Here is a 25,481-nt window from a genome sequence, read left to right on the forward strand (position 1 = left end):
GTTATAAAGCAGCTGCCTATTTATTAAATATTATCATAGTGTGTTATCAACAATATTTCTACAGCTCCTATTTTGAATTAGCATAAAACAAGTTTAAAAGAGTATATAAATATTTTGCAAGCTTCAGATAAGGTGACAAATGAAGGAGTAAATGTATTCAAGTCTACTGAAAGGGATTTATTTTGGAGGCTGTACTTCCAAAGAGGAATCAACAGCAAACAAGGAAACCAAAACATTATGCTTAAAAATCTCATATTGCTTTCAAAAATGAAGCAAACACAGGAAAAAAACAACAATGGCAAAGTTTTTTATTAGGAAGGTAGCTCAAGTGTCTAGCATATTCCATCCTGCTTCTTGAATATTTCTCTACTGTTATTAGAAAGCATCATGTGCAATTTGTACTTAAAAACAAGTTGGCACAGGTGATTCTTGAAAGTGGCTTCTGCAATCCCTTTAATAATGAATAATTATCTGTACTGAATTGCAATGGGAGACATTATAAATTCCTAAAGGCTCAGTGTTTTTCCTCACAGAAACGGGAGCCATCTCTTCTGATTTCTGTCCTGGTGCTTCTTCACCAGTTCCTTGTACAATTCTGACCTCAGAAACCTGGGAAAAGAGTCCTTTGCCATGAGACAGTAGATTGAGCTCTGAGCAGCATCAAAGCAGCGGAGGGTGGGCTCAGAGATGTTCTGGGAGATGTCATTTTTGGTATGGAAGTCAATATTAATCTGTAGGAAGAAAGAAGCATGAAAGCAGTGTCAGTTTGCTCAGAAAGCTGAGGTCTGTTTGTGTCCGGGACACAAGCTGCATTTGAATTTCCTCCCAAATAACCTGACTGATGCAAATAAACAGGAAGCTCATCCCTTCCTTTTCTAGCCGACTGAATTCTTCATTTTATTTGGCTCTTAAAAAGATGGCATCACTGAAAAAAATAAGGGAAAAACTTGCTTTTCCTTCTCATCTTTCTGCCAAAACAAATCCTATGAAGTACTGATTACCAAAGAGAAAATTAAAAATTAAGGTACTCAGCATCATTTTAGACTTTGGCCCTATGTATTTTTAAAGGATTTTTTGTTTTTAACAATAATATCAATCAATCATCTTATTATTGATGGATATGATTACATTTCAATCATATGTAATACATGGGAATGTTTAAAGCACTCTTTCTAGCAAATACAAAAACATCAGTGTAAATGTTTAAGGTGCAGAAAGTGAATAATGATTAATAAGCAATTTGTCTTTCACAGTAAGCCTTTTTGAAATAATTATAAAATTGAATTCTGTGATGGAAATTTTTGCATTCTCTTCATGTCAAAAGTACCTACACAAAAGAACAAATGCAATCATAAACCTACTAATGTTCTGGTACATTGAATACAGAAGAGATGGTGCTTACTGCATTACAAAAAATTATTAGAGAAAACAAATTATATTGAGCATAAACGTCCTTAAAACTTCTGGCAGAAATTTCAGAAGATGAGGTAAACTTATTCCCAGTGTGAAGAATGTAAAGAATGTGAAGTGTAAACCATAACATCTTTGCTTCACAGCGTTGCACAAGGTGTTTACCTGGTAAATAATGGACATTAAAATGGGAGTTACAACCAGGATGAATTGTGGTTTTGGTCATTCTTTGAGGTCTGGATCTGAACTTTCTACTTCATCCCTATCCTCAGTACCCAAAGCACACACACAAAAACCTCTTTACCTCCTTTGGAGCATCAGCTTGTATAAAGTCAGAATAAATCTTCTGGGCTTTCAACGCAATCTTAGTGGAGGATTTGGTTTTCTTGAAGTCTTCACAGGCTAGCCAGAACTCCACATTCTCCTCACTGAACTCAGACTTCAAAAATGTCCGAAAAGCTGCCAGGCCCTCTGGGGGAAATGCATCAGATAGTGGATGGAGGAAAACTGAAAGGCCAGTGCAACTTATGTGTGTGCATACTCACACGTGTGTGTGTACAAATATATATAGGTATATATTTATTTTTACAGAATGTGTATAGTGTAACCTATGTATCTGCCACTCTTTTACATGTCAGCCAGCAATCAGGTTTGAGAAGCCGCTGCAGGGGAAATAAATAGGAGATTAAATTACAGTGCTGATAAGGGGACTACTAAGAGAGTTTTTCAGTGAGCTGCCAACCAAGGATTGCTCCCAACAGCTGCCTGCTGTGGTTTGGTCTCTTTAGCACTGGTACATTTGTTAAAAGGGGATCCTAGAGGTTTTGGTTTCAAAAGGCTTTGTAGTGGCTTGGAAATCAGAGATTTGAGGCTGACTCCTCGGCTGAGAAGCAAATAGAAATGTAGGTCACACTGGGCTAGTGTGCTTCCCCCACAGCTGAGGTTCCCTGCCCAAATGGGGCTTCCATCTCCTTGCAAGGAAAGATTAAGACCTGGATAAAAGATGGACTCCTTGTTACTTTTGTTACTTCTTTGTTCCTCTTTTTTTCTTTTTTTTTTTTTTTTTCTTTTTTTTTTTCACTTTGAAGGGGAAAAAATGAAACAAATAAAGGTTTGTTTGGAATAAATGTTTTTAAAATTAATCCAAATCAGAACCTCTGAGTAAAGAAAGCTGACAGTACCCAAATTTAGTTGTATTAGTCAAGTTAATGCTATCCAGGAACAGGGTGGAGGCGTCCCAAGGTCCAGGCCACAATATCATTGCGAGGAAATGGGGCAGGGGCAAGGAAATTTTCAAGTTGCATGTGGTTTGTGGTGTCAGGTCTGTAGAAATGGCATTTCTAGGAGAAGTGACTTTAGATATGTCATTTTTTTGTTTGACTGGAAGTCACTGCACAATGCACATATTTCTCAGGAATATCTAAGGAAACATTTGTGGGTTTTTGTGAAAAAACTTATTAAAAATGAAACCTCTGCAAGGGGAATTTAGCAGTCACTTTAATAAAAACTATTTCATAGCATTTCTGCCTGCCCTTGAGCACTGGAGAGAAGGTATGTTGTGTCTGCAGATTGGACAAACCTCTCAGGACAGCAGGTCCCCCACCTCCATCAGCAGCTCTGGTCAGTTCAGTGCATGTGGGGAGCTGAACGGAGAGCAGAGTGAAAACCTGGCAGGAATGTTGGGTAAATGGGATGACAAATGTTTTAAAAACACACATGTTTTTCCATCCCTTCTTACCTTTATTGGATAGTACTGTATCCACAGACTCAGACCACGCCATGGTTTCCCCAGCGTTTGACCTGTGGAAACAACATCTGCCCTTGAAAATAGCATTGTGGTCTCTGCCCTGTGCAGCCTGGGGTGGCTGAGAGCCTATGGTGTGGCTGGCTGCTGGGGAGAGGGGCTCAGCCACTCCTCCTACCCTACACACAGCAAAGCAGGGATACTGGCACTGCTAACTTGACTATTCACCCCGGAAATACTCGTAATGCTTGCAGCTGGTAGAGCTCTAACAAAGCACAGGAGAGGTAGGAATGTTCTAGAGAGTGCACTGAATTTCTTCTCGAGTTCAAAAGGATTAGGAATTAATTTATATGGCATTTTTTGCTTGTAATGACAGGAATTATCTAAAAATATTACCAAGCTAACACTAATAGGAAATATGGGCCTCATATGTGCTTCTAGGGGGCATAAATAATTGAGTAAATTCACAGCTTTGACTCTTCCCCTGCAACTTGCTGTAGGCTTCTGCTAGACATGAGGGTAAACACTTTCTTCTGTATAAAATATTGCCAGTTTTCTTAAAACAAACAAACCCTACCAAAAAAACCCAACCAATCAAAAAAAAAAAAAACCAACTTAGCATTAAAAACAATGACAAGCACTCTCAAGTTCTGTAAAAAACATTTGATGTTCCTAAGGGGGCTCTGAGAGCTCAGCTATCAAACCCCTGCTCTCTGTATGATAGAGATTGGTTTGAGACCTGTGTTCCACAGCCACTTCTCAGCATCATCAGTAATGGTATTTTCTAATTGCAAATTTATAAAAAGATCATATAATAGTGTCAGGATATTATGTGGCTGTAGTTATAATTATTACAAGGGATGGTGACAGTGACGCCTTAAACAAGCAAGCTTTTTTGTAGCTCTCCACTTACTTGTATCCAGAGTGCAAAAAATATATTTAAGCAAGCAAAAAAAGTGCATATTTATAAGTATATATAAAGACATACATGAGGGAAGTGCAAGTATAGAAAGTCTGTGAAAACACAAATGAAAACCAAACATAGAATTATGTTGTATTTTGTGAGACATCATGTGATGATGGCATTAATCAGCAGAGAATTTGTTTTAGCAACAATAAGAAACTTTTATCAAATATATGATAAATTTTCAGGATTTTTATTAAATGTTTACTAGCTTTCTTGTCAAGCAAAAAAGCAAAATGAAAGACCAGGATAAACCAAACAGTTTTGCTTCTTGTTCTTATGGGTAATATTAGTTGTTTTAATATTTAGTCACCAGTCAGAATGATCTCACTGACTGTGTGGGATTTACTTGAATGGAAATGGCAAGCAGAATTGACAACAAGGAATCAGAATAGTCATACCCCCTTCAAAGGGTGAAGGAAAACAAAGCTGTACAGATTATTCAAACTTGGTCATCCCATCACATAAATCTCCTGCTGTTAAAATAGCCATAAACAGCAACTCACTTCACTGGCATTTTTCGTTCCACTGTTTGTCTGTCTGACTGTCTCAGGGAAGGCAGAGTTTCGTTTTCTGACTGATCTTCAAGCTGAAGGCACTGCAGGAACAACACAGTTAGCATGTGAATAACCAAACAGGACAATGCACACTGGCAAACCTTCTCAACGTTTTCTTTAAAACTATTTCTTTCAGAAATGCAGCCTATTTTTAAGCAGCACCACTCCCACCTGATAGTGGCCATAATGCAAAAGGAAAGGGGGCAATGGCAGCACATTCGTGCCCAGGGTCACGGGCAGTGGAGCAAGCCCAGAGAAGGGCAGCAGGTGTTGAAGGGCTGGAGCACAGGTCTGATGAGGAGCAGCTGAGGGACCTGGGGTGTTTAGCCCGGAGAAAAGCTCCAGAGGGGACCTTATTGCTCCCTGGAACTGGCTGAGAAGGGATTGTAGCCAGCTGCTGATCTGTGTAATTTGTCTCTTGCTCTTGATAATTATTCTTTCATCCCCAGCTCTTGGCTCCCTCTGTATAACCCTTGCTGTCCTTCACTCTCCTGAACAAGCAGGCTTACTGATTGATTTCTTGCCTCCCTCCAAATCTTGTCCTGAGGCCAAATCCTTTGCTCAGATTACCCAGATTCCTGGTTCTCAATGTCTCCACTTAGCATAAAATTCCAGTGGTTCAGGAACTGGGATCCCAGCTCTCCCAACTTGCAGACTTAGGGATTTTTGTCTTCTCAACTAAAATATTTTTAACACCTAAAACATATTTTACACCAGAGCAGCCTTAGGAGTTTAAGTCTCATTTGAGTTTCCTCTCTGGTACAATCATGAGCAAAGCTGACTCCTGCCTGCGTGAGACCATCTTTCTTATTTTAGCCATGTTCATCTTCTAAGAGCAGAAAGAAAAACACAAGCACCACATGCCATGTTTCACCCTTAGCAATGTTAAGAGGTTATTCCTTGCCCTTATCCTTTATAGATCTGTAAAAGAAGTTTCAGGCCAATCTATTTTACAAACTTCACATGGGACAAAAGCCAGTGAATCTGGTCAATTGTGCTCCAGGAAGACGAAATCAGGTGGGAACAGATATGGAGAGGTGGGACAAGCAGGAGAATTGCACTGTCTTGCAGGAGAAGAATGAAAGACCAGTTTGTCTCTTAAGATGAAAGAAGAGAGGAGCTATGATTGCCCTCTGAATACAGAGAGCTAACCTGGTGAGAAAAAAAATTTATTTTAGCACAATGGTTATATTGACAAAAGAAAAAATGTATAGAAGCAGCTAGTGAACAAATTCAGACCGAAAACCAGAATAAGGCTTCACAAACTGTTGTTTTTTGCAGTCTCCCTTTCTACTCTTCTGTACTTTGAAGATAGAGCTTCATATAATTATAAGATCATTTTCAATTCTTGTCTTCATTAATAGAACACTAGAAATTATGACCTAAGATGCCCTTTAGTCCCACATATTACTAAAAATATTCTTGGCAGCAAAATACTAATACTTTTTGTAATCCCTTAGCTTTGCATCTGCTTGCTTCTAAACATTATAGCAGAAGAACAGAAATGTTAATTGGTCATTTTTTGTTATTTAGAGAATATCTTGTGTGCCAGAGAGGACCAAAAGCCTTTCATACATTGTGCTCATGAGACTAACTTCAGCATCTTACAACAGGGGAGAAATCTGCACTGACATCAAGTCCTTTGTGCCTGATTCAGTCCCAGGTTTTAGCTTTGGCAAAAGGAAATAAACATCATACAAAATCCAGCTGATATTTATCTGTGGAGCTTCTGGCCAGGCAGAGCATAAACAGCTACAATTTGAATTTTTTAACAGTGTCATGCCAGAAGAGTCAGTCCAGTCCAGTTGTGAGGACAGAGGTGACACTAAATTAGGCAATTCATAATTTATGGCTGGCTCTGTTAATTTCTCAGCATTTACCCATATCTAATGCCAGTGGTTCTTCTATTTACCCACCTCAGGACTGTGACGATAAATTGATTTATTTTTGCTTTTTTAAAAGCGGTATTAACATTGTTATATCATTATTCCATTAACTCCTGTGAAACTATGAGAGGGAAGGTTGAGGACCTGTGCCTATTTTTAATTAAAATCATCAGATAATATACATTTATTTCAAAACAAAATTCCAGATAGTGCCACACATGCATTTTTAAAATTTCTACCTGATAGCCTGTTATCTGAATGAAGCAGATGAACATCTCTTCAAGATTTTTCAGGACTGATGGATATTTTTGAAGTCAGTCTTAGCAGCCACAGAACTATGCTAAAACTCAGGAATATTTTACACACACAATAAATGGATGGATGCAGTCAGATTGCTTTTGCATCTAATGGAGTACTGCTCAAATCCACAAAACCACAAAGAAGCTGTGAGGAACTCTCATCACTGTACAACATTCTGAGCAGTCAGTGACTGCTCAGTCTATGCAAGCTGAAAATATTTTAGGTATGCAACAGGTTAATAGTATTGTTGTGATATTTGTACTGGGGCAATGAAAATAAGTTCACTAACCAAAGTTAGGCACAGCCACTTCTTCCCATAGAAACCAGCTGGTTGTATTTCTCTGTACTTCCTCTGCTTGGAACTTAGTGTCTGGAAGGAAACTCTAATATTTCACTGAAATGTCATAGGAGAAAAAGTGATCTCAGTATTAATATAAATGCATCAGCTGCTTGTGCAAATGTGTTGGCTATTCATAATAAACAGCATCAAGCAAACAAGACTAAATACGTAGTAGAGATGGGCTGGAAATTGCACATAGAGTTAGTGCTATACCTTTTGTGAATCTAGACTCAGCTGACACTGCTGGACCCAGCTGACACACACAGTTACAGCTGCAGTTCGGTCCTAGCTGGGACTGGGCCTCCAGAGTCACTCAGACCCTTACTTGCTTGGCTAATTGCAGGATATTTTTCTCTTTATCCGTCAGCCTGTCGCTTAACCTTCTGGTAACTCTGAGGACTGGGCTATGGATTTCTGAGTCCTCTGCCTTTGATGACATGGGAGAGCTGAAACTCTAGAAAAGGGAATGTGGATCTGATTTAATGTTCCCAACTTTGCCAATATTACTTGCTAAGGACACCACATCTATTAAATATTTAAATCCTTAGAACTTTTAGGCTCACAGCTTGACTTTTACTGATGCTCACCTTTTGTTCTTTAACTGTCTTTAGTTTTGCTGAATTATCTTCCTTTATGAAAAGCTATTGGCTGTTGCGGGCCATAAGACCTGTCATTTTTGTTCATCTGACTAATCACAATAGACAATCTAAATCAATGTTACATATTCAAACCATTGCTTTATTAACCTAAGTAATCCATTTCCATTTACATATGTTCCTGAAAGGGCTGCCTTGTACTCACCTGAGCACAAAGTGAGAAAAGCTCACACTCTCCAATGGATGTGCTGATGTTTCCCAGCAGTTCAGTGTGTTAATGCTCCTCAGCACTTGGCCTCTGTTAATTCCATTCCATTCCATGCAGAGATTTGCTTGGATAGTGCTGGCTTGTACAAGGTAACCTCAGCAGAAAAAAAAAATTTAATGTTCTGCTGCCCCAAGCAGTCGAAGCCCACGGGGACTTGGGTGCATCCCTTATGTTGGTAGAAGCCAACGTGATCCAAGCACTTCTGGCATCCTAAGAACATGGAAATGCCTGTCCCACAGGGATGCAAATACACCTTAATCAGAATACTATGTAAATGCCCACCTTCCCACAGCACTGCACAGCATGGGCAACTCACAAAATAATTGATATTTTTCCATGTGAATAACTCTGTGTGCCTTCAGTATGCCACAGAGTTGTTTTGCATAAGAAAATGAGCTGTTATTTTCCACCCAAGCAAACTATGCCCTTCAGGTGAAATGTTTTGATTTCAAGAACAAGCTGTCAAAATATTTTACAGCGCTCTGGGCTCCTCGTATTCATGATTTCCAAGTGCTGTACAACCACAAACCTCCACTGGAAAAGAACTGGAAACAATTCTCAAGAAAATGTACAACCAGGAAAAACTGGAATAGCATTAGCTGCAGAAATTTAAAATGAGGCCACTAAGCTGTGAAGAAACAAGAGTGTCTTCATTACAAGCAAATTTTATGGTGAAGAAATGAGAGTTCAGAGTTGTCCTTTTTTTAGGCTTCAGCCTTATCTTCTGTCCTACTTGAAAACTCTTAAATGACTGCTGTAGGATTGTGTTTCTTGCTAGTTAATTTTAGTTACTCTTCATGGAGAAGGCAATGGTAGAGGCTAGATTGTAAATCTGGGAGTCCAGATAATGTCCTGTAAAATATAAGGGAGAATTAGGAGGTGGTTACACAAACAGATTATATTTAGGAAAGAAGAGAGAAGTTCACTCCTTTGGTATGAAACCAGAAGGAGCTTTTATGAGACCAGCTCTAAGTGATAAGAGCACAACAAATGGAAGATAGCAACACATTAACAAGGAGAAAAGTAAAAATGGAAGCAAGCTCAGGTGGTGAATAGAGGAAATAATTTTTTTCTTTGGCACAGAGCCACACAGGAGCTTAAAGTGCATTTGATTGAGGCATTTGACTAAAATGCAAAGAACAGAGTGGGATCTGGGATAAGCAACTGAGCGAGGTGTAAGTTCATGAGCATATGAATCACTGATGAGAGGAAGATGATTTTCTGCAATTTTTTTCTCAGCTGATGTCTTTGGCAGCATGTGTGGAAAGGAGAGGGAACTGCATTCAAAGCAGTAGCTATTTAAGGCAGGCTGAGCAGCTGGGGACAAAAGGAGAGGAAAATGATCTGCTGTTTGTGAGTCACTTAAAAGTTGTAGCATGTAAAAGCATGTAAGAGCCGTGTTATTGATTGCCTGCTTCACTGGGAAATGGAAATCTGTCTTCTGTGAGATTCTTTATCTTAGATTTCATTCTTGTTTTTGTCAGTTGAAAAATCAGTCAAGTTGTCTTTTGTTCAGTAACAAATCCACAACCGGAAGAAGATATTTGGTCCTGTGTATTTCTGCCTCCCTCAAATTAAACAAGAGCTGCACCTTCAGCCAATTTAAAGCATCTAATTAGACTGAAGTGTTGAAACAGGAGAAAAACCTTGGTGCCACACAAGTCAGCAGATTGCTTCCCCCATGCTTTGTGTCTTGAGACTTCACCTATGTAAGGAGTAAAGTGCAGTGTTTAGGTAGGGTAAATTATCGTGTTGACAGGAGGAATATTTTGGGAGCTCTTGCTGAACCCTGAATGGCACGTATAAATATAAAAAGCTGCTATATAAAACCATCTCCAATAGTAGTACTTGCCCAACAGGCTTAGTATATGTATTATTTGCATTAGGGCAGCTCAACAAGAGGATTTACATACTGACATGGATTCTGCCAAAACTACAGAAGCCTGACTGTGTTCTCTGGTACTGCCCAGAGATTTGTGCTGTAAATACATCTGTGCAGGGCCAGTCCTGAGGCTGATCAATCCTGAAACAGCATCACAGACTTGTACTAAATCCATACCTAGTTCATCTTCAGGACTGCAGCACAGCACTAAATAATAGAGTGCTCATTTTCCCCCACTAAAAGGAGCCTCTTCTAGAAAAAAACCCATTGCCAGATAATTATTTCATTTTGGTTTATCTTTGTGTCCTTTGCCTTCCTTTCTCTGAGTTTATCTTGACTTTCTTTTTACAGTAGTTCCCATGGCACTAGTCTGCTGTAAATTCAGCTAGGGTTCATAATTATCTTTGGAAAACACACATGCATAAACAGCTACCAGGAATATCTTATTTGTTTGTTTTCATTATAAAACTCATAAGAGGTCCTCGCGCTGTCAGTACCGCAGACTGATGGGTTTGAGGAAGACCTCCCTGGAGATAAGCAAAATTTTCCATGTGTCTGTGAAACGAAATAAAGGGCTCCTGTTGACTTCTATTTATCATTGCAGACCCTTCTGACTAGCAGCTGGGATTTTGCTAACAGGAAAATGTCTTACTCAGGGTACTATATTTGTAATTTGGTTGGATTTTGGAACAGTATTAAATATATGTACTTTTTTCATTTGTTTCCTTCATGGCAATCCATCCAAGATGTGGATTCTCCACTGATATGAAGGGACATAATCACACTAGGGCAGAATTTAGCTGCAAGTGTGCAGGTTTTATGTCTGTGTGGCAGCAAGGCCAGTGCCAGCACTCAGGTGGGGCTGTTCTCAAATCTCTTCCTCCAACACGGATATTTTAAATATCTGAGAACAGGCATTCAGACATTGTTGGTGATACTAGAGACTCCCTGTGAGAGTCTGTCTGAATTTTCCCTCATCTGCCTCACGATTGTCATTGGAGGACCACTGAAGAGAAGACCCCCCCTGTCTAGAATCTCTGTCTCTGAAGGAGAAAAGTCACACGCCAAAGGCCCTGAGACCTGAAAGCTCAGTGTTAAGCTATTTGTTTTCACAGGAGTGTTTGCTGTGTGCTAAGAAGGGGGCACCGTGCCCTTTTTGCAACAATGGCTTTGGAAGCTCTTCCACCTCTCGGCCTGGCTGGACTTCTCCCGAGTTTTGGGTGGTCTCCCACAGAAGACCCTCACCTGTTTTACAACCACCGTGACAGACAGACTGAGATGTAAGGAGCCTCTCCATCAAGGACTGAGACATGGAACCCCCATGTGAAAAGGCCCCTCTACTCCTCCCAAGGACTGGGACTGAAACCCCCAGCCCGGGGGAGGTGTGTTGGGGAGGCAAGCTGACCGAAGCGAGATGTTTGCCTGCAGGTTGTGACCACTGGACCAAGAAAACAATGGCTCTTGTTTACTCCTGAGAACATGGACTACCTGTTACATCTATTCCTTATTGTATATGTTTCCCCTCCCCCTCACAATTTTCAATAATATAAACCTCTGAGTTAGCTAGAGATTTTGAGATCTCCCCAGCGTAACAGGCGGACCCTCGACTGGACTGGACCAAAGGACTTCATCTCTGCGTTGGTAGCTATATCCCCCTCTCTCTCTCTCCTCTCTCTTTCTCTGTCTTTCTCTCTCCCTTAATCCCTCTGTCGCATTTTTGCTGTGGTTATTTCAATAAAACTGCATTTGTTTTGATTATCACTGCAAATCCCCTTGTACCGTGTCGGTTCTTTTGCACTTTGAGATCGCCCCTACGAACCATCAGGTCATCCGTTCACTAGGACGGATCCTGACACTCCCTCATCACAGAATCCCCAAGGCTGTAAGAGACCTTGGAGATCTAATCCAAACATTAACCTTTCCCAGCCACAGTCAGCCCTAAGCTGTAGCCCCAAGCACCACAGCCAGAGGCCTCTTGAATTCTTCCAGAGACTGTGACCCCACCGCCTCCCTGGGCAGCTCGTTCCAATGCCTGACTATTCTTTAGTGAAAAAACCCCTTCAGCCAGGTCAAGACTGCTTTCACTGTCAGAAAGAGCCTATGCCTGGTGTTTTGAGATCAGGGGAGGGTGATGAATAAACCAGCATAGATAACCATTACAAATGTGTTTCCTCTCTGTTCCCCAGCTTGGCGATGGCTCCTGGGTCACTGTGGCTCAGCAGCATTTCCACATGAGTTTGGATCTCTGTGCACAGTAACATTTTGTTTATTGTGGCAGTGATTACAGCTAGAGTTGAACCTAGGTGAAGTCTTCAATGTACTGATGATAAATCAAATCAATGTACTGATGATAAATCAAATCCTGGCAACTCTTTAAGTAGATCTGATTTATTGGAAGTTAATAAAGCAGACAGGGAAACCTACAGATCCAGAAGCTCTTATACACCCCAAATTACCAATGAACACAAAGTCCCATCCTCAGGGACTGCATCTCTTCTCCTTCACCATTTACAGAAAGGGGAGGGAAAGGGAGAAAGCTTAAATTCCACAAGAAACAATGTAATATACAAGTCATAGTTATAGATAAATCCTGCAGCCCCTTCCTAAACTGAACCAATGTTTAAGATTTTAAGAACTGCCCCAAGCTTCAAGGTATGTCTGCATCAACTGTGAAAGAAAAGAACAGAATGAATGTGTGTGCTGACTATAAATAAATATGTCTGTCTTTGATAGTAAAGAAATAAAAAAGAAGATTTCTCCTCCCTCTTCTATAACCTATAGAGAGGATATTAATGTCCAATGGAACTGAAAGTTGTCCTGCCTGAGTCCAAGAGCTGTAATAGCAAAGTTGGTATACCATGACTGTTAATAAATAAAAGTAGAAATATTTTATATTTATATACATAGACATCAGCTGGTATTTAAGAATACACATTGTGTTAAAATAGCATTCTTCTCCCCTTGCTGCTGCTCATTTAGTTGCAAAAAATTAGAATACATGCATTTGATGCCAAAGCTAATATATACATCATAACTTAAAAGTAGACAACAGACATGTGGAATAAGAAAAATGTAACTTAAAAAATTAAATAGGTATTTTTACGTTCCTCTTAAAATAGGCAATGGCCACATTTTAATTATAGATTTAATTATGCAGTGTCTTTAGTTAAAATAAATGTAAATTGGCATTATACCTAATAATGTTCCTGTGTGTTTTACAGTATCAGAAAATACCACAAATTCTCTGTGCTTAGTGTAGGAAATATTGCAAAAAACATAAATGTGTGCAAAGACTGGATACAGATATTCTAACTGTGATGAAACTCTGGTATAAAGGTACAGGCCCAGGATACGTGTTTGGTAATATCAAATGGCACTATATGAGACATTTTTAAGCAGGAAAATCAAAATTTTCCCCCAAATCTGATCACAGTCTTTGCTGTGAGTTTAAAAAAAAATTCCTATATGAAAACTCCACATGTTATGACATGCCAATACATCACCTACTTTTCTATGAAAGTGAGATTCTGCTCCAGAACTCTGACCTGCTATAAGTGAATTTTCTTTTGCTTCACCACTTAGTTACACCCGCTGAGGGTTTGGTGTTTAAAACACACCCGGGTTGCTGCAGGAGCTGGGGGTGAGGAGGGCCGAGCTGGGACAGGGACACATGGGGACAAGGGGTGAGGAGGGCTGAGCTGGGACAGGGACACATGGGGACACAGGGGGTGAGGAGGGCCGAGCTGGGACAGGGACACATGGGGACACAGGGGTGAGGAGGGCTGAGCTGGGCTGTCACTACATGGGGTGAGGAGGGCTGAGCCGGGCTGTCACCACACGGAGTGAGGAGGGCTGAGCTAGGCTGTCACTACACAGGGGTGAGGAGGGCTGAGCCGGGCTGTCACTACACAGGGGTGAGGAGGGCTGAGCTGGGACAGGGACTCATGGGGACACAGGGGTGAGGAGGGCTGAGCTGCGCTGTCACCACACGGGGTGAGGAGGGCTGAGCTGCGCTGTCACCACACGGGGACACAGGGGTGAGGAGGGCTGAGCCGGGCTGTCACCACACAGGGACACAGGGGTGAGGAGGGCTGAGCCGGGCTGTCACCACACGGGGTGAGGAGGACTGAGCTGCGCTGTCACCACAGGGTGAGGTCCGGCCGCACGCCCTGGAAGTCGCTGACGGTGAAGGAGCGGGAGCGGCGGCGGAGCGGGGCGCGGGCCGCGGGCCGGCCCTGCAGCAGGCCCCGGTAGGCGGCGGAGCGCAGGAAGCGCGGGTAGCTGTCCTGCTCCATCAGCCGGTACACCGTGCTCTGCGCCGCGTCGAAGGTGCTGCGCAGGGGCTGCCCCATGCTCTGGCTTGTGGCTTCCTTGGTGTGAAAGTCCAGATTCACCTGGAGGACGAGGAAAAGGGTATTTAATGTACATTCATGCATATCCAGTGTTACTATCTACAGCACTGATACTGTACACCAGGAAAAGACTTTTCTGATAAGAGTGAAGCCTTAAGTTTGAGCCTTCATATTTTCCAGATTCTGTACTGCATTAGTTTATAACTCTGAACTTCTTATAAAGTGTTAGCAAGTTCTCTCCACAGCTTAGACAAAACTATCCTTTTCCAGCCCAGAACCAAGGGCACCACTGCAGCTTCAGGCCCAAAAAGTGCAAACAACAGGGAATGGAGGAAAGCAAACTGGGAGGATGGGACTGCATCACCTGGAGCTGGAATTGGAAAATTAACCCCAAGATAGAAAAGGACCAAAACATAAAAGTGTGAAAACTTGTGACTTGTCGTCCATATTGGGTGTAGCCACGGCCAGGCTCTTGTACTGCCCAAGGTGTATCCTGTGAAGGCCTTTAATAAATCTCTGTTTTATTCCTTTAACTCTGCCCAGCCTCTGTTCTAGTAGCCTCTCAAGGCATGAGGAGGACCTTGAATCCCCCATACAACAGGATATTAACACCACAGAATTAGTGTGTTTGCCTTCAGTGGTGGCTCTCAGAAAGTCTCCACAAATCCCATTGTATCATTGGTATCATGGAAAACTGGGGAAACAGAAGAAAAACTCTGATATTTGACTAAAAGTAACTTTCTAACAGTGAACACTGTATAGTCACATGTTCCCAGCTTTGCAATACCAGACTATTACAGATCTCCCCTGCTCTCATGTAGGATTAAAGTAGAAATTGTTCTAATAAGATGACATTAGTGATTAGTTAAAATTTCTGGTTTCTGTGTACTTTCTGTAGTAGGAAGGTGGAAAAATTCTATTTTTTTTTTTTAATTTAAATGGGTCTCTGGAGGCCTTAGATTGAGGAAGTGTATCAAAATTACTATTTACTCCATGTGCTGCTGTATTCACCCTGGGAAATGTTTAATAGTATAAGAATTTTAATGAAGTGACAGGCACTGGTTCAAGCACATTATTTTGAAAAATAAGGTAGAATATATTTTAAAATTTGTTGACCCAATCAAAAAGTGACTTCTATAGTGTTTTTCTTTTCCTCCCTGAGAGGTGCCTGTCATTTCCATACAACTAGTTGGAACAAATAGTCTAGATCTAAGAGCTGAAGGGCAATTAGTGATCAGAGAAGGGTCCGCTCATCCAAAATTTTATGATCCCATCAAACTGTAGGCTTAGAAACTGTGTAAAAGAGTTCTGCTGGACAAGGAATTAGAGGAGATATGCAAGCTGCAGAGCTATGTGGTCTCAGCTGAGCCCAAGGGAGGAAGTCACACCAAAGCCAAGTGTCCAAGGTGAACCACAGCTTCCACCCTGCCTGCACCAAACTCAAGAATGGCAGAGAAATAAATTGTTATGTTGCTATGACTTCCCTGCCTTGTCCTCTCCTCAGCTTTCTCCTGCTCATCTCTTTGCTTCAATCAGTCTCAAGCATTGGCAGTGTCAGCACTTGTTACCCGTCCAGGGCTGCTTCTCCCCAAAGGCACCCAGCAGGGAAAGGAATGGAAAGGGACATAAGTCCTTAAAAGTAGGCATTTCCTAGGAAAAGCAGATCAGAATCCTAATGCAATCTATGGGAATTGCAGATGGAAACTGCACCGCTTTGCAATCTTTTCACTAAAATGAGAATTACACCTTTTTCACCCTCATTGCAAGGAAGCAGAAGTAAGTGTTTAACTTCCCCTATTCTGGCAAATAAAAAAATACAGCTATTTATCTACTCAAATGGGATAGAATTAAAGGAAAATGTAAGTCAAAAAGACCTATTCAAGAGGCTGCTTGTGATTTCACTGAAATTTGATGATCTCCCAACCTGTTCATCTCCTTTTTAGGGCAGGCAAAAAATTATTTCTTCTGTTCATTTATGAACCCTTCATAAACTTCAGTAAAATTAATAAGTTGGAAATATGAAAACTTTTTTCATTCTTAGGATATTAAGAAAAGGCCTTAGCATTGGTGAGGATTGTCATATCAGCATCGTTTTGTGCTGACAGTAACACACCAGGGATATACAATTGGAGGTGGAGGGGTGGAAAAGGGAGAGGGAGTCAATCAAGACACGTCCGTGCTCCTTCCAGCGTTTTGACTTTTATGAAAGTCTTCTTATATCAGGGGACTGCAGGATTAGCTCTTGAAGCTGCTTCTGGGCATGCACTTCCCAAAAGAAAGTTTCACCAGATGCAGTTGTGTCAATCAAACGCTATGTATAATGAGAAAGGTCTTTACCTCTTTTGGAGCATCTTTCTGTATGAATGTTTCAAAAATGGTCTTGGCTTTTGGCAGAAGATCATGTGCGCTTTTGCTTTTCTTGTAATCCTCACAGGCTATCCAGAATTCGATGTTCTCCTCACTGAACTCAGTTTTCAGAAACTTTGTGAAGGCATCCAGCCCAGCTACAAAAGGGAAAGTTGAATGGCATTAAAAAAATCTATCCTTATCAGACAGTTACTCTTTCAAAGAGTCTGTGCAATGTAGTAAAATATGTTTTGCTCCCTTGGAATAATACCACATTAGAGATAATTATCCTAGAAAACATAAAGGCTGTAAATAAGTGCAGTTTCTCCATTGTGATCCTGTAACTCTCCTTACAGAATTCTCAGCATCAGTAAAAAAATGCTACCAAAATCTCATAAATTTAGAAAAAACATTAAGCAAAACATATGGGAGTATGTGGAAGTGGTGGACTTTATTCCAGCTGAATATCAATTCAGTTTGATCAAAAATCTATTTGAATCTTTGCTCATAAGTAAACTACTCTTCAGCAGCAATTTAAAATGGATGGCTTTCGGCATCTTTGTAATTGGCTGTTTTGTTGTTTTGCTGAGGATATTTTCTTTGCCAAGCATGCTTCATCTGTGGAAGTCATGCAATTGTGTGGATGTGAACTGTTCAAGGAACAGCTTTGAAAAGCCCACAGTGTCCAGCACTGTAGCTGAAACATGTGCCCCTCCAAAATGAAGGCAGGAACATATGTGCATTTGATAATTATGGGAGCAGCAGGGCCTCTCAATGATGGCCAGCTTGGATCTAATCACTGGCTTAGAAATAAACTGTCAGGAGTGACAAAGTCTTAAGTACATGGAGCATATGCAGTTGGGAATATTTGAGCAATATTATGGTTAAATGTTCCTGTTTACTGAAGGGAGTCTGCTGTCTGCTGTATTACTTTGTTCAATAAAACACCAAACACAAAAATTATTTTAAACTATTTTCACAAGTTGACAGCAAGCTATAGCTGAAGAAGACAAGAAGAGCAGGAAACACATGCTGCCATAAATGACCCATCATACCTAGTTTAGGTAACTGGCATGTCTATTCAAGGGCATAACTGGATTTTATGATTTTCCATCCTTTACCATCGATTTTCCATCCTAACAGTCTGCATGGAGAGACAAAAAACTACTGACCTTTCTCAGAAAGTAGTTTGTCAAAAGACTCTCCCCATTTCACTGCTTCTTCAGGAGACACACTGCTTAAGAAACAGAAAGGAGTTAGAATAATTGTTCATACTGTGCATTTAGGAAGCTGTGTAACACACATTATCTGTCACCATTGTGGCTCAGGACTGCTCCACAGAGCCTTTGATTAGATCACCTCACTAAGGGAGATCATTCTCTAAGGGGCATCAGGAACATTTCCTTTAACTCACTCTTGACATTTTTTCCTGCAGAGTATATTTCTTTTCTCTTTTTATAAAAACATCAGAGCAGAGGCTTTTCACTGTGGTATTTGTGTTGTCCTACTAATCTTTAAGGCAATTGAGACCATGTAGCATGGTGAATCATAAGGGAAGCAGGTCTTGTCAGCTATTTAAACTTGAGATAGTCATGCAGAGATGTAGTTTTGGATATGCTCACTCTGAGGCTGTTACCACAGTCTGCTTTCTTAATGAAATATACAGAATTCTGTAGCTTGAAGAAAAAACTGTAGCAATATGGTTTAGGTGTCAGTTTTACAGGGCAAAAGCACGTGTAGTCTGGTTTGTTTACCACAAACACTTCAAATGCCATGTTATTCTGAGACACTGTGCCTCATTTATAAAACTCCTCATGTTCTTCATCAAGTATGTCAAGTTGCACGTGTTTCACGTCAATTTTGAAAAATCTGCCCTAGGAAACAGCAAAGAAAGGGAAAAAAGAAGCAAATTTTATCAGTTGCTTTGTGGATGTGCATGTTTGGAACCATTTTCATTCCAGGACAAATCACAGGACACTGAAAGTACCAGTAAGTGACTGGTCTGGGATTAGTTGATCAAATCAATTTATGGACCAAACGTTTCTGAAACATGATCCCACTTCCTCATCAAGGCTTGCGGTTCTGTTTCCTGATTTACACAGTTTGGGCTCCCTTGGCAGGGAGGAGGCACGTGTAGTTTAGATGAAAGGAAATTCCAATCTCTTTGGTAAGGAATTTAAGCCAATTATGACTCTGGGTTTGCACAAAAAGTGAAAGGAGGCGTTTTGTTTTGTTTTTTAAAATTTTAATAGGTATCACATGTTTCGTAGCCGAAGTAATTTCTTGCAGGAATGGAGGGAGAAGAAAAGAGTTCATGAGGAGAAATTCGGGAAAGCAGGGGAATTCTGGAGTCAGGGAAACGAGACCTCACTCCCTCACAGCGTTTATTAGGTATGAGAATTACAGAAAGTACCATGAACTCTGCCAGCTGCAGGTTCCTGTCCCTACAGAAATTATTTTGGCCATAGTGAAAGATAGAGCCTTATGTCTTTAGACCACATACTCAGTTCACAAAGGCATGAAATACTGGAGAGGATCTTTGTGGGTTTGGAAACTCCTCCTGTGAGCTTCTGGTTTTCCTTCAGCATCTGCAACAACCCGGGAGCCTCACAGGTCCCCAACACCTGAGTGCAGCAGTGAGCTTGTGCAATAATAAACAGAAACCAAGATTTGTTCAACTTTGCTGCTTTCTAAATATGAGAAGAAAGTAATTTAAACAAATGAATAGACATTTAAACTAAAACCAAACTTCTAAATGAACAAATTAACTTTTCTACTATCACCTCAATTTCCATCTGCAGTGTTTTATTTAAATCTCTTTCTATTTATTTTAGTAATTCTGTGTGAAAATGAACATGTGAATTTGAAATTATAAAAGCTAAGTAAATCACTTAATAAATTTCAAACTATTATCTCACTTTTTTATTTGAAAAAGAGTAAATTTGTTTGGTTGGTTTTTCCCATTTTTGACAAATATGATTGTCACTTTAGTCCAAATATAAGACCAGCAAAAATCAACAAGTTTCTCTTTCATACAAGAACAGTCAAATCTCTGTTAGTCAGGCACCAGCGGAGAGTAACATGGTAAAAGACAGCTGGCTGAATGAGGAAATTATGTTAAAAGGGGGAAATTCTTCAGAGAATTGTTACTGCTCTGAAAGTGTCTGGCAGATTGTAAGAATGCAGTGAATGGCTGTACTTTGCGTTAAATACCTGGGGTATGTGAGCCACACAGCATTGTCTGGCTCTATTTTCTCTTTACAGATGCAGTCTTAGAATGGTTTGACATGTCTGCAACCAGGACATCTCAAAACGTGAGCACTAAACACGGCCTGGTGACTCAGATGCACCGGTGGGATTGTTTAGATCCCCCCTCCCCAGCCACTTTTCCCCGGGTCCTGGAAGCAGAGTTTGGGTCCTTAGGTGACCTCTACCACGTGCTCATCAATTAGCACATTAATGGCTTGTAGAAGCAGCTCTGGTCAAAGCAGGCAGCTTGGTCAAGAAAGTGGGAACTGCTGGAATAAGAGAAAAGGCTGTGGTAAGCACTGAAGTGTTCTGGAATGATTTGTGGTGGAAAGAAAGGACCAATACATTCTTTCGGCCACAGTGTTGTAGCATTCTACATATTTCTTCTTCTCAGTCAGGACCTACAAATGCAATTCTTAGTATAGCAATGTCTTGGCACCCCACTGAAGTGAGGAATTAAACTCTTATGGAAGTCAGTAAACCCAAGACTGTACCCTGCATCTTTATGGTAAATACTAGGGACAATACTACCAAAGTGTAGAAATTTTGGAGACAAGAGTGTTCAACCAATTACTGCAGTTACTGAGGAACTCTGCATTCACTGTTTAACACAGCTATGGCATTTGTGCATCACAGAAGTATTTGAAAAACCTGCTTTGCCAGGAGCTGTATGATTTTCCTGCCAGCTGCATTTCTGAGTGGATTATTGCTCTGTACAGACAGTGGACTCGTACCAAGGCTGCTGGCACAAGGTTTAAACCTCTCTGCAAATGTATGGGGGCCAAGTGGTGTGAAAACACTGCTGATTACCTCGATGCATACCAGGTAATTCTGTAGTGTTTGCATGCTTGGGTTACACTGAGAAATTTTCAAAGTGTTACTCTGCCCAGTCTGAATGCACACACATGGGTACAGGAAACGTCCCAAGTCACACAGGTGCTTCTTGGAGGGAATCACCCACCAACCCAGTCTTTTACAATGTTTACCTTGCTGCTTTTGTCAAGTTTCCAGGTTTGCCAAGGTGATCACTTTCATGGAACTCAGGTTTCTGCAGGAGCAGGCTCAGCCTATTTCTCTTCTGCTTAGCTCTACGACAGAATTGGAGTGGCTTTTCAAGAAACATTGTAGAAAATTGGTTTTTCCCTCTCAAGCATTCTCTGCTTCTGCATTATAGAGCTCCCTATTTTCACTTATAGTAATGTTGGTGTTACTTCTCCTAGGCATATTATTCACATTAATGGTTTTTTCTTCATAGCTTAGCACATATTTTGCACTGTCAAAGAAAAATGGAAATCCTTTAATTTTCAGCATCCTTTTAATTTATTTTAACGATGAGGGGCCAAACTTCCCATTAGACAATGTAAACAGTTGGCTCAGCGTCTTCTACTTTTAATGTTTCACAAAGAAAAAAGGAAGTATTGCTTCCTGTCATTTGAAATTTTTGAAAAAAGCTTTCCCGGATCATATTCAGGCTTTAGAGAAGCATTTCTCAGAACTTCTTGCAATCTCTCTTTCTTAGTATTTTTAGATCATTAATTTGGTATGTTTCTTGTACCCCCAAAAAAAAACCCGAGAGTTCTTTGAGATAACTCTTCTTAAAGAGTTAATATTTTACACATACAATTTCTAGGATTGCAGTTCATGAGTTCTCACATATATGTCAAAACTGAAATTAGCTGTGCCCTAAATTCACCCCCACAAACTATGCTAGAAGAATCCTCCATGTAAATAGAACACGCAGAAGGTTGGCATGACCTGAACACTTACCCAGGCTTGCTTGCCTTGTTTGGCTCTTCCTTAATCGCTGGTTTCATGACTTTGTAATAGGGTTTATCCTTTGAAGCAGAAATGTTGAGTTGGGGGAATAAAAGAAGCGGGTTCTCCATCTTCCTCTAGAGAAGCTTCCAGCTGGGTTCCCTTTGCTCCCTCGGCCCCGCTGCGCGCTCTCACATGCTGCAGCAGCCTGGACTGCCCTGGCCAGCCCCAGCCCTGTGTCCAGAGGAGCTGGTGGCAGGAGGTGGCTCTGTCCTGGCCTCTGCAGCTGTGCCCACACCGGGCTCCGCGGGCAGCTCTGGCTGTGCCCTCGTCCCTTGGGGAAGTGACACTGCAGCTCTGCAGGGCTCGTGCTACAAACCGCAGCCCAGAGCAGCAGCTGCTCCGCGCAGCTCAGCTCCTGCTCGCGGTAGGGCGACACCAGCCCCTGGCCCCAAACACCTGTGCATGCCCTAGGCTCCTAAAATTAACCTAAATGACAGTAATGTCACATGAAATAACATCCAGCCTTCTCTTCAGCCCCCAGAAGCACTCCACCTGCCCTTAAGCTGCCCTCTGCAGCGTCAGTGCTGTGTGCTGCACACAGCTCCATCCACAGCACCCTGACTTCAGAGTTTCTCAGTGTCTCCTCCAGGCTTTGGCTGATCAATCATTTTGCAAGCAGATATTTTAATTTTTGCACCATTCTTCAGAAATTACAACCACCCACTTCTAATTTCTAGTTCATCCACTAAATGCTCCCTCTTTCACTTCTCTGTCTGTGGATTTGTGTTTACTTGCAATCTCCCACCCAGGATAGAAAATCTTTAGCTCAGAAAAAAAAACCTCTGCATTTAAAAATTTTTTTTGTGTTACTAAATAACCCAAAACTTTTCATTTCAGTTTGCATAAAGTAAAAATAGATTAATCTTTGAGGTTCATCAGCACAAGTTATCTCTTCACATACAAGTCTGATGTCAGTTAATTTTCTTGGGTTTAAATTCAGTTTCTCTTGGAGGTGTCATAAGAACAATACATCTAATAAAGAAACATCTTCAGTGTTACCTGAATGAAAAACTGGAAAGGGTTAAAATTACTGCAGTTAATTGATTAAGAATTTAATAGTTCTCATGTTTTTAATGGCAATGTCTCATTTTGATTTCTCAGGTAGGACACTGAGCTTCGAGGAGAAGACATGACCTCATTACCCCCCGTAATTTTGTTGTGTTTTACTTCCACGGGTACTTCTGGTGAGAGTCCCACTGTGGCCTTGTTCATGTGGAGCTAAGGAGAATGGGAATGGAAGACACTAATATTCAAAAGAAATGAAAAAATCCCAACTCTGCTAGGAATCCAAATTTGTAAAACATTAAAAGAAGAATAAGATGTAATCTATTGTGATTTTTTTTAAGAGTTAACTGAAAAACTCTCTTGTGCCACATGTGTGGTACAAATTTTAAAATCAGACTGAATGGGGAACAGTGCACAACTGCCTTTTGTAACCCAAGGGACTTTAGGAAGCAGGGTTACAGTTTAAACCTAATTTTCAATTTCAGAGAAGGCTTATATCATGCATATTTTAAACTGGCTTTAACTGCAACATTGTTTCATAATTTATTCTGCCTTTAACAGATAAGTAAATAAAGATAGACTGCATTATTTTATTTCACTTTTCTGCAATAGTGGTGGTCACATGAGCTTTTTTTACCTGTTACATGTATAAAATATTGTCCGTGCCCATCTGACATAACTTTTTTACCTGCTGATTTCAGCTCCTGGAAAATATTTGTAATTGTAGCCTCCACATCCTATCTAAGCTGATTTAAGGAAGATTTGGAGATGGAATATAACTCAGAAGTGAATTATAAGGGGCCACTGTGCCAGGCAGCTTCTAGATGGGGATGAGCAGCTGTGTCCCCTCTTTCAGCACCCACCAGCCATGGTCTGAAGGGCCTGTCCAACTCAGATTGAATTATTCCTATACTGCAGTGCAAGCAATTGTGTCAGTCCTGACTGCAGCAGTGTGCTGTGCACCTCCTGAGAATTCACTTAGAAATCTGGAGTGTGGAGAGGGGGGGATTAATCACAAACAATTTTCCCCCACTCACCCACACTTCCCCCTCCCCATTAACAGAAAGCTTATACTAAATCTAGGCCATGAAGCAGCCAAATGACATCCAAGTCAGTCTGTGTTTTGTCAGCACTGCTGCTGGTGCTAATGAGCATCCCTGTTTTGAATTGTAAGCTACAGTGGTTATAGTAACAGTATTAATGACTCTGTAAATGCTTCTGGGCCATTTTGGGTGCTGCAGGATGACGATACAGGAAAACGAATAAGTTATTTTAAAACCAGATAAAGCAGACCTACAATATTATGTTGATGACATGACTAGAGATCTAGAAAGCTCTAAAAAAATTGTGATGAGAACTAAATGTCCTGTTTCCCAGCTGTTTCTCTAACCACTGAAATATATTCACAAATCTGTTGGGAAGGAGGCTCTGATTTTTAAGCCCTCAAATCAAGATTCTAAAATATGAGAACAATATTGAGTTAATGTTCTGTTACTTGCAGAAATACTTTTTTCAATTGCTGGATGAATACTAAATGTATTTTCATAGCCATCTTCATGTGACACAAAAGTAAAATTGAATAGAGCATAAAGTGCAGGATGATGAGGTCATGTCCTGATCCTTTGGGCCTTCCTGTTCTTTGGCTGAAAAGTGTCTGTGCTGGCTTCTGTTGGTGTTTGATAAGGTCTTGTCACAGCTGATGATCAGGTCATGCTTGATTTGTATAGACACAGTAGCTGCCCACTGTGAAAGAAAAATTGACTGACAGTGTTAACAACAGGGGCATTGTATTGTACACTTAGAATGTAATGTTTCCTTTTTACAGGGAGTCTCTGAGAGATTCAGGCTTTCAGTCCAGCTGAATAGAAGTGCAGCCCCAACTGAGCAGTTCAGCTCGGCACAAAGAGCTGGAGCACAATGGGAAATCCTCCTTTGTCAGTAGTCCCAGAGCATCTCTCTCCAAAGCTGTTTTCCTTACTTCCCAGGTAAATGCAAACTTTGCCTCCTCCATTTCCATTCTCATGTTCTGGCTCTGCCCACAGCCAAGCTCCAGCACTGTTCTTTTTCAAATCTAATCTTACCAGTATGGCTTTTGTTGGGTTATGTTTCTGCTGAAGGGAAGCAAAATTTGTGAGAAGAAAAACAAAATATCCAAACCAATAGTGTTTTTACTGCTTTTTCTTACAGGAAGAAATAAGCATGGAAAGAAACTTCACTGAAGAGTATGGGCTGAAAACATGAATTCCCATATTTATTTTTCATGTAAAGACATTTGAAGACTTGAAAACTAAAATTATGTGTTTTGAACTAATTTGGTTTTAATTAATAATTCTGCTCTTCAGTCACTTCTGACCAATTTATCACTCCTCAATATTTATCTTGTTTATTCCTTATCGGAAACAATAATTGGACGTAAAATTTAATAATAGTATGATCCAACCAATGGTTGGTTTTTTTTATCTCTTCCCCATGAAGCAGATCCAGAAGGAAAGGAGTTCTATTGGAAATGTCAACTAGAGGATCTTGCTGTCTGCTAATTCAGGGAATTTGTTTAGTGGTGCCCTTAAAAGATGTGTCCCAGGGGTGGGGGTTGTCGTGTGGGGTTCTTCAGTTAGATAAGGAGAATCATTGTGAAGCCTGCACACGGCTCACGTTGAAAAATGTGTTTTTCTCCCTTGTTGCTGCTGTTTAAAAGGAAGGAAACAAAATTGCGTTGTTTCAGATACGAAGCGCTGACGACAGGAACATAACACTTTGCTGTTGG

General features: G+C 40.8%; 2 protein-coding genes across 3 annotated transcripts; both read right to left on the reverse strand.

Annotated features, from left to right (window-relative positions):
• Window positions 1–527: 527 nt before the first annotated feature.
• On the reverse strand, window positions 528–4,635 carry RGS21 (regulator of G protein signaling 21). Its single transcript, XM_058030270.1, has 4 exons — window positions 4,625–4,635; window positions 3,149–3,225; window positions 1,715–1,881; window positions 528–731 (listed from the first exon to the last, which is right to left on the reverse strand). Exons 1-4 carry the CDS (start codon window positions 4,633–4,635, stop codon window positions 528–530), a joined length of 459 nt encoding a protein of 152 aa, XP_057886253.1.
• A 9,451-nt stretch (window positions 4,636–14,086) lies between these two features.
• RGS18 (regulator of G protein signaling 18) lies at window positions 14,087–21,818 on the reverse strand. 2 transcript variants are annotated; one of them, XM_058030244.1, is made up of 5 exons: window positions 21,662–21,818; window positions 20,881–20,982; window positions 17,818–17,879; window positions 16,637–16,803; window positions 14,087–14,341 (listed from the first exon to the last, which is right to left on the reverse strand). In XM_058030244.1, exons 1-5 carry the CDS (start codon window positions 21,778–21,780, stop codon window positions 14,087–14,089), a joined length of 705 nt encoding a protein of 234 aa, XP_057886227.1. In that variant the 5' UTR covers window positions 21,781–21,818. The 2 variants fall into 2 exon arrangements, with proteins under 2 accessions (XP_057886227.1, XP_057886226.1); XM_058030243.1 differs by having other exon boundaries at window positions 17,818–17,882.
• Between the last annotated feature and the right edge of the window lie 3,663 nt (window positions 21,819–25,481).

The sequence above is a fragment of the Melospiza georgiana genome, chromosome 9 (genome assembly GCF_028018845.1).
Source record: "Melospiza georgiana isolate bMelGeo1 chromosome 9, bMelGeo1.pri, whole genome shotgun sequence".
Lineage (NCBI taxonomy): Eukaryota > Metazoa > Chordata > Aves > Passeriformes > Passerellidae > Melospiza > Melospiza georgiana.

Excerpts from the sequence above, each read along its gene's own strand:
- RGS18 (XM_058030243.1), bottom strand. The coding sequence starts at position 21,780 with ATGGAGAACCCGCTTCTTTTATTCCCCCAACTCAACATTTCTGCTTCA. Across the intron at positions 16,804-17,817 it reads CAAACTACTTTCTGAGAAAG|CTGGGCTGGATGCCTTCACA; the intron begins GTCAGTAGTTTT and ends TCCCTTTTGTAG. Across the intron at positions 14,342-16,636 it reads AGAAAGATGCTCCAAAAGAG|GTGAATCTGGACTTTCACAC; the intron begins GTAAAGACCTTT and ends CTCGTCCTCCAG.
- RGS21 (XM_058030270.1), bottom strand. Across the intron at positions 1,882-3,148 it reads TACAGTACTATCCAATAAAG|AGGGCCTGGCAGCTTTTCGG; the intron begins GTAAGAAGGGAT and ends CATTTCCCCCAG. Across the intron at positions 732-1,714 it reads AAGCTGATGCTCCAAAGGAG|ATTAATATTGACTTCCATAC; the intron begins GTAAAGAGGTTT and ends TTCTTCCTACAG.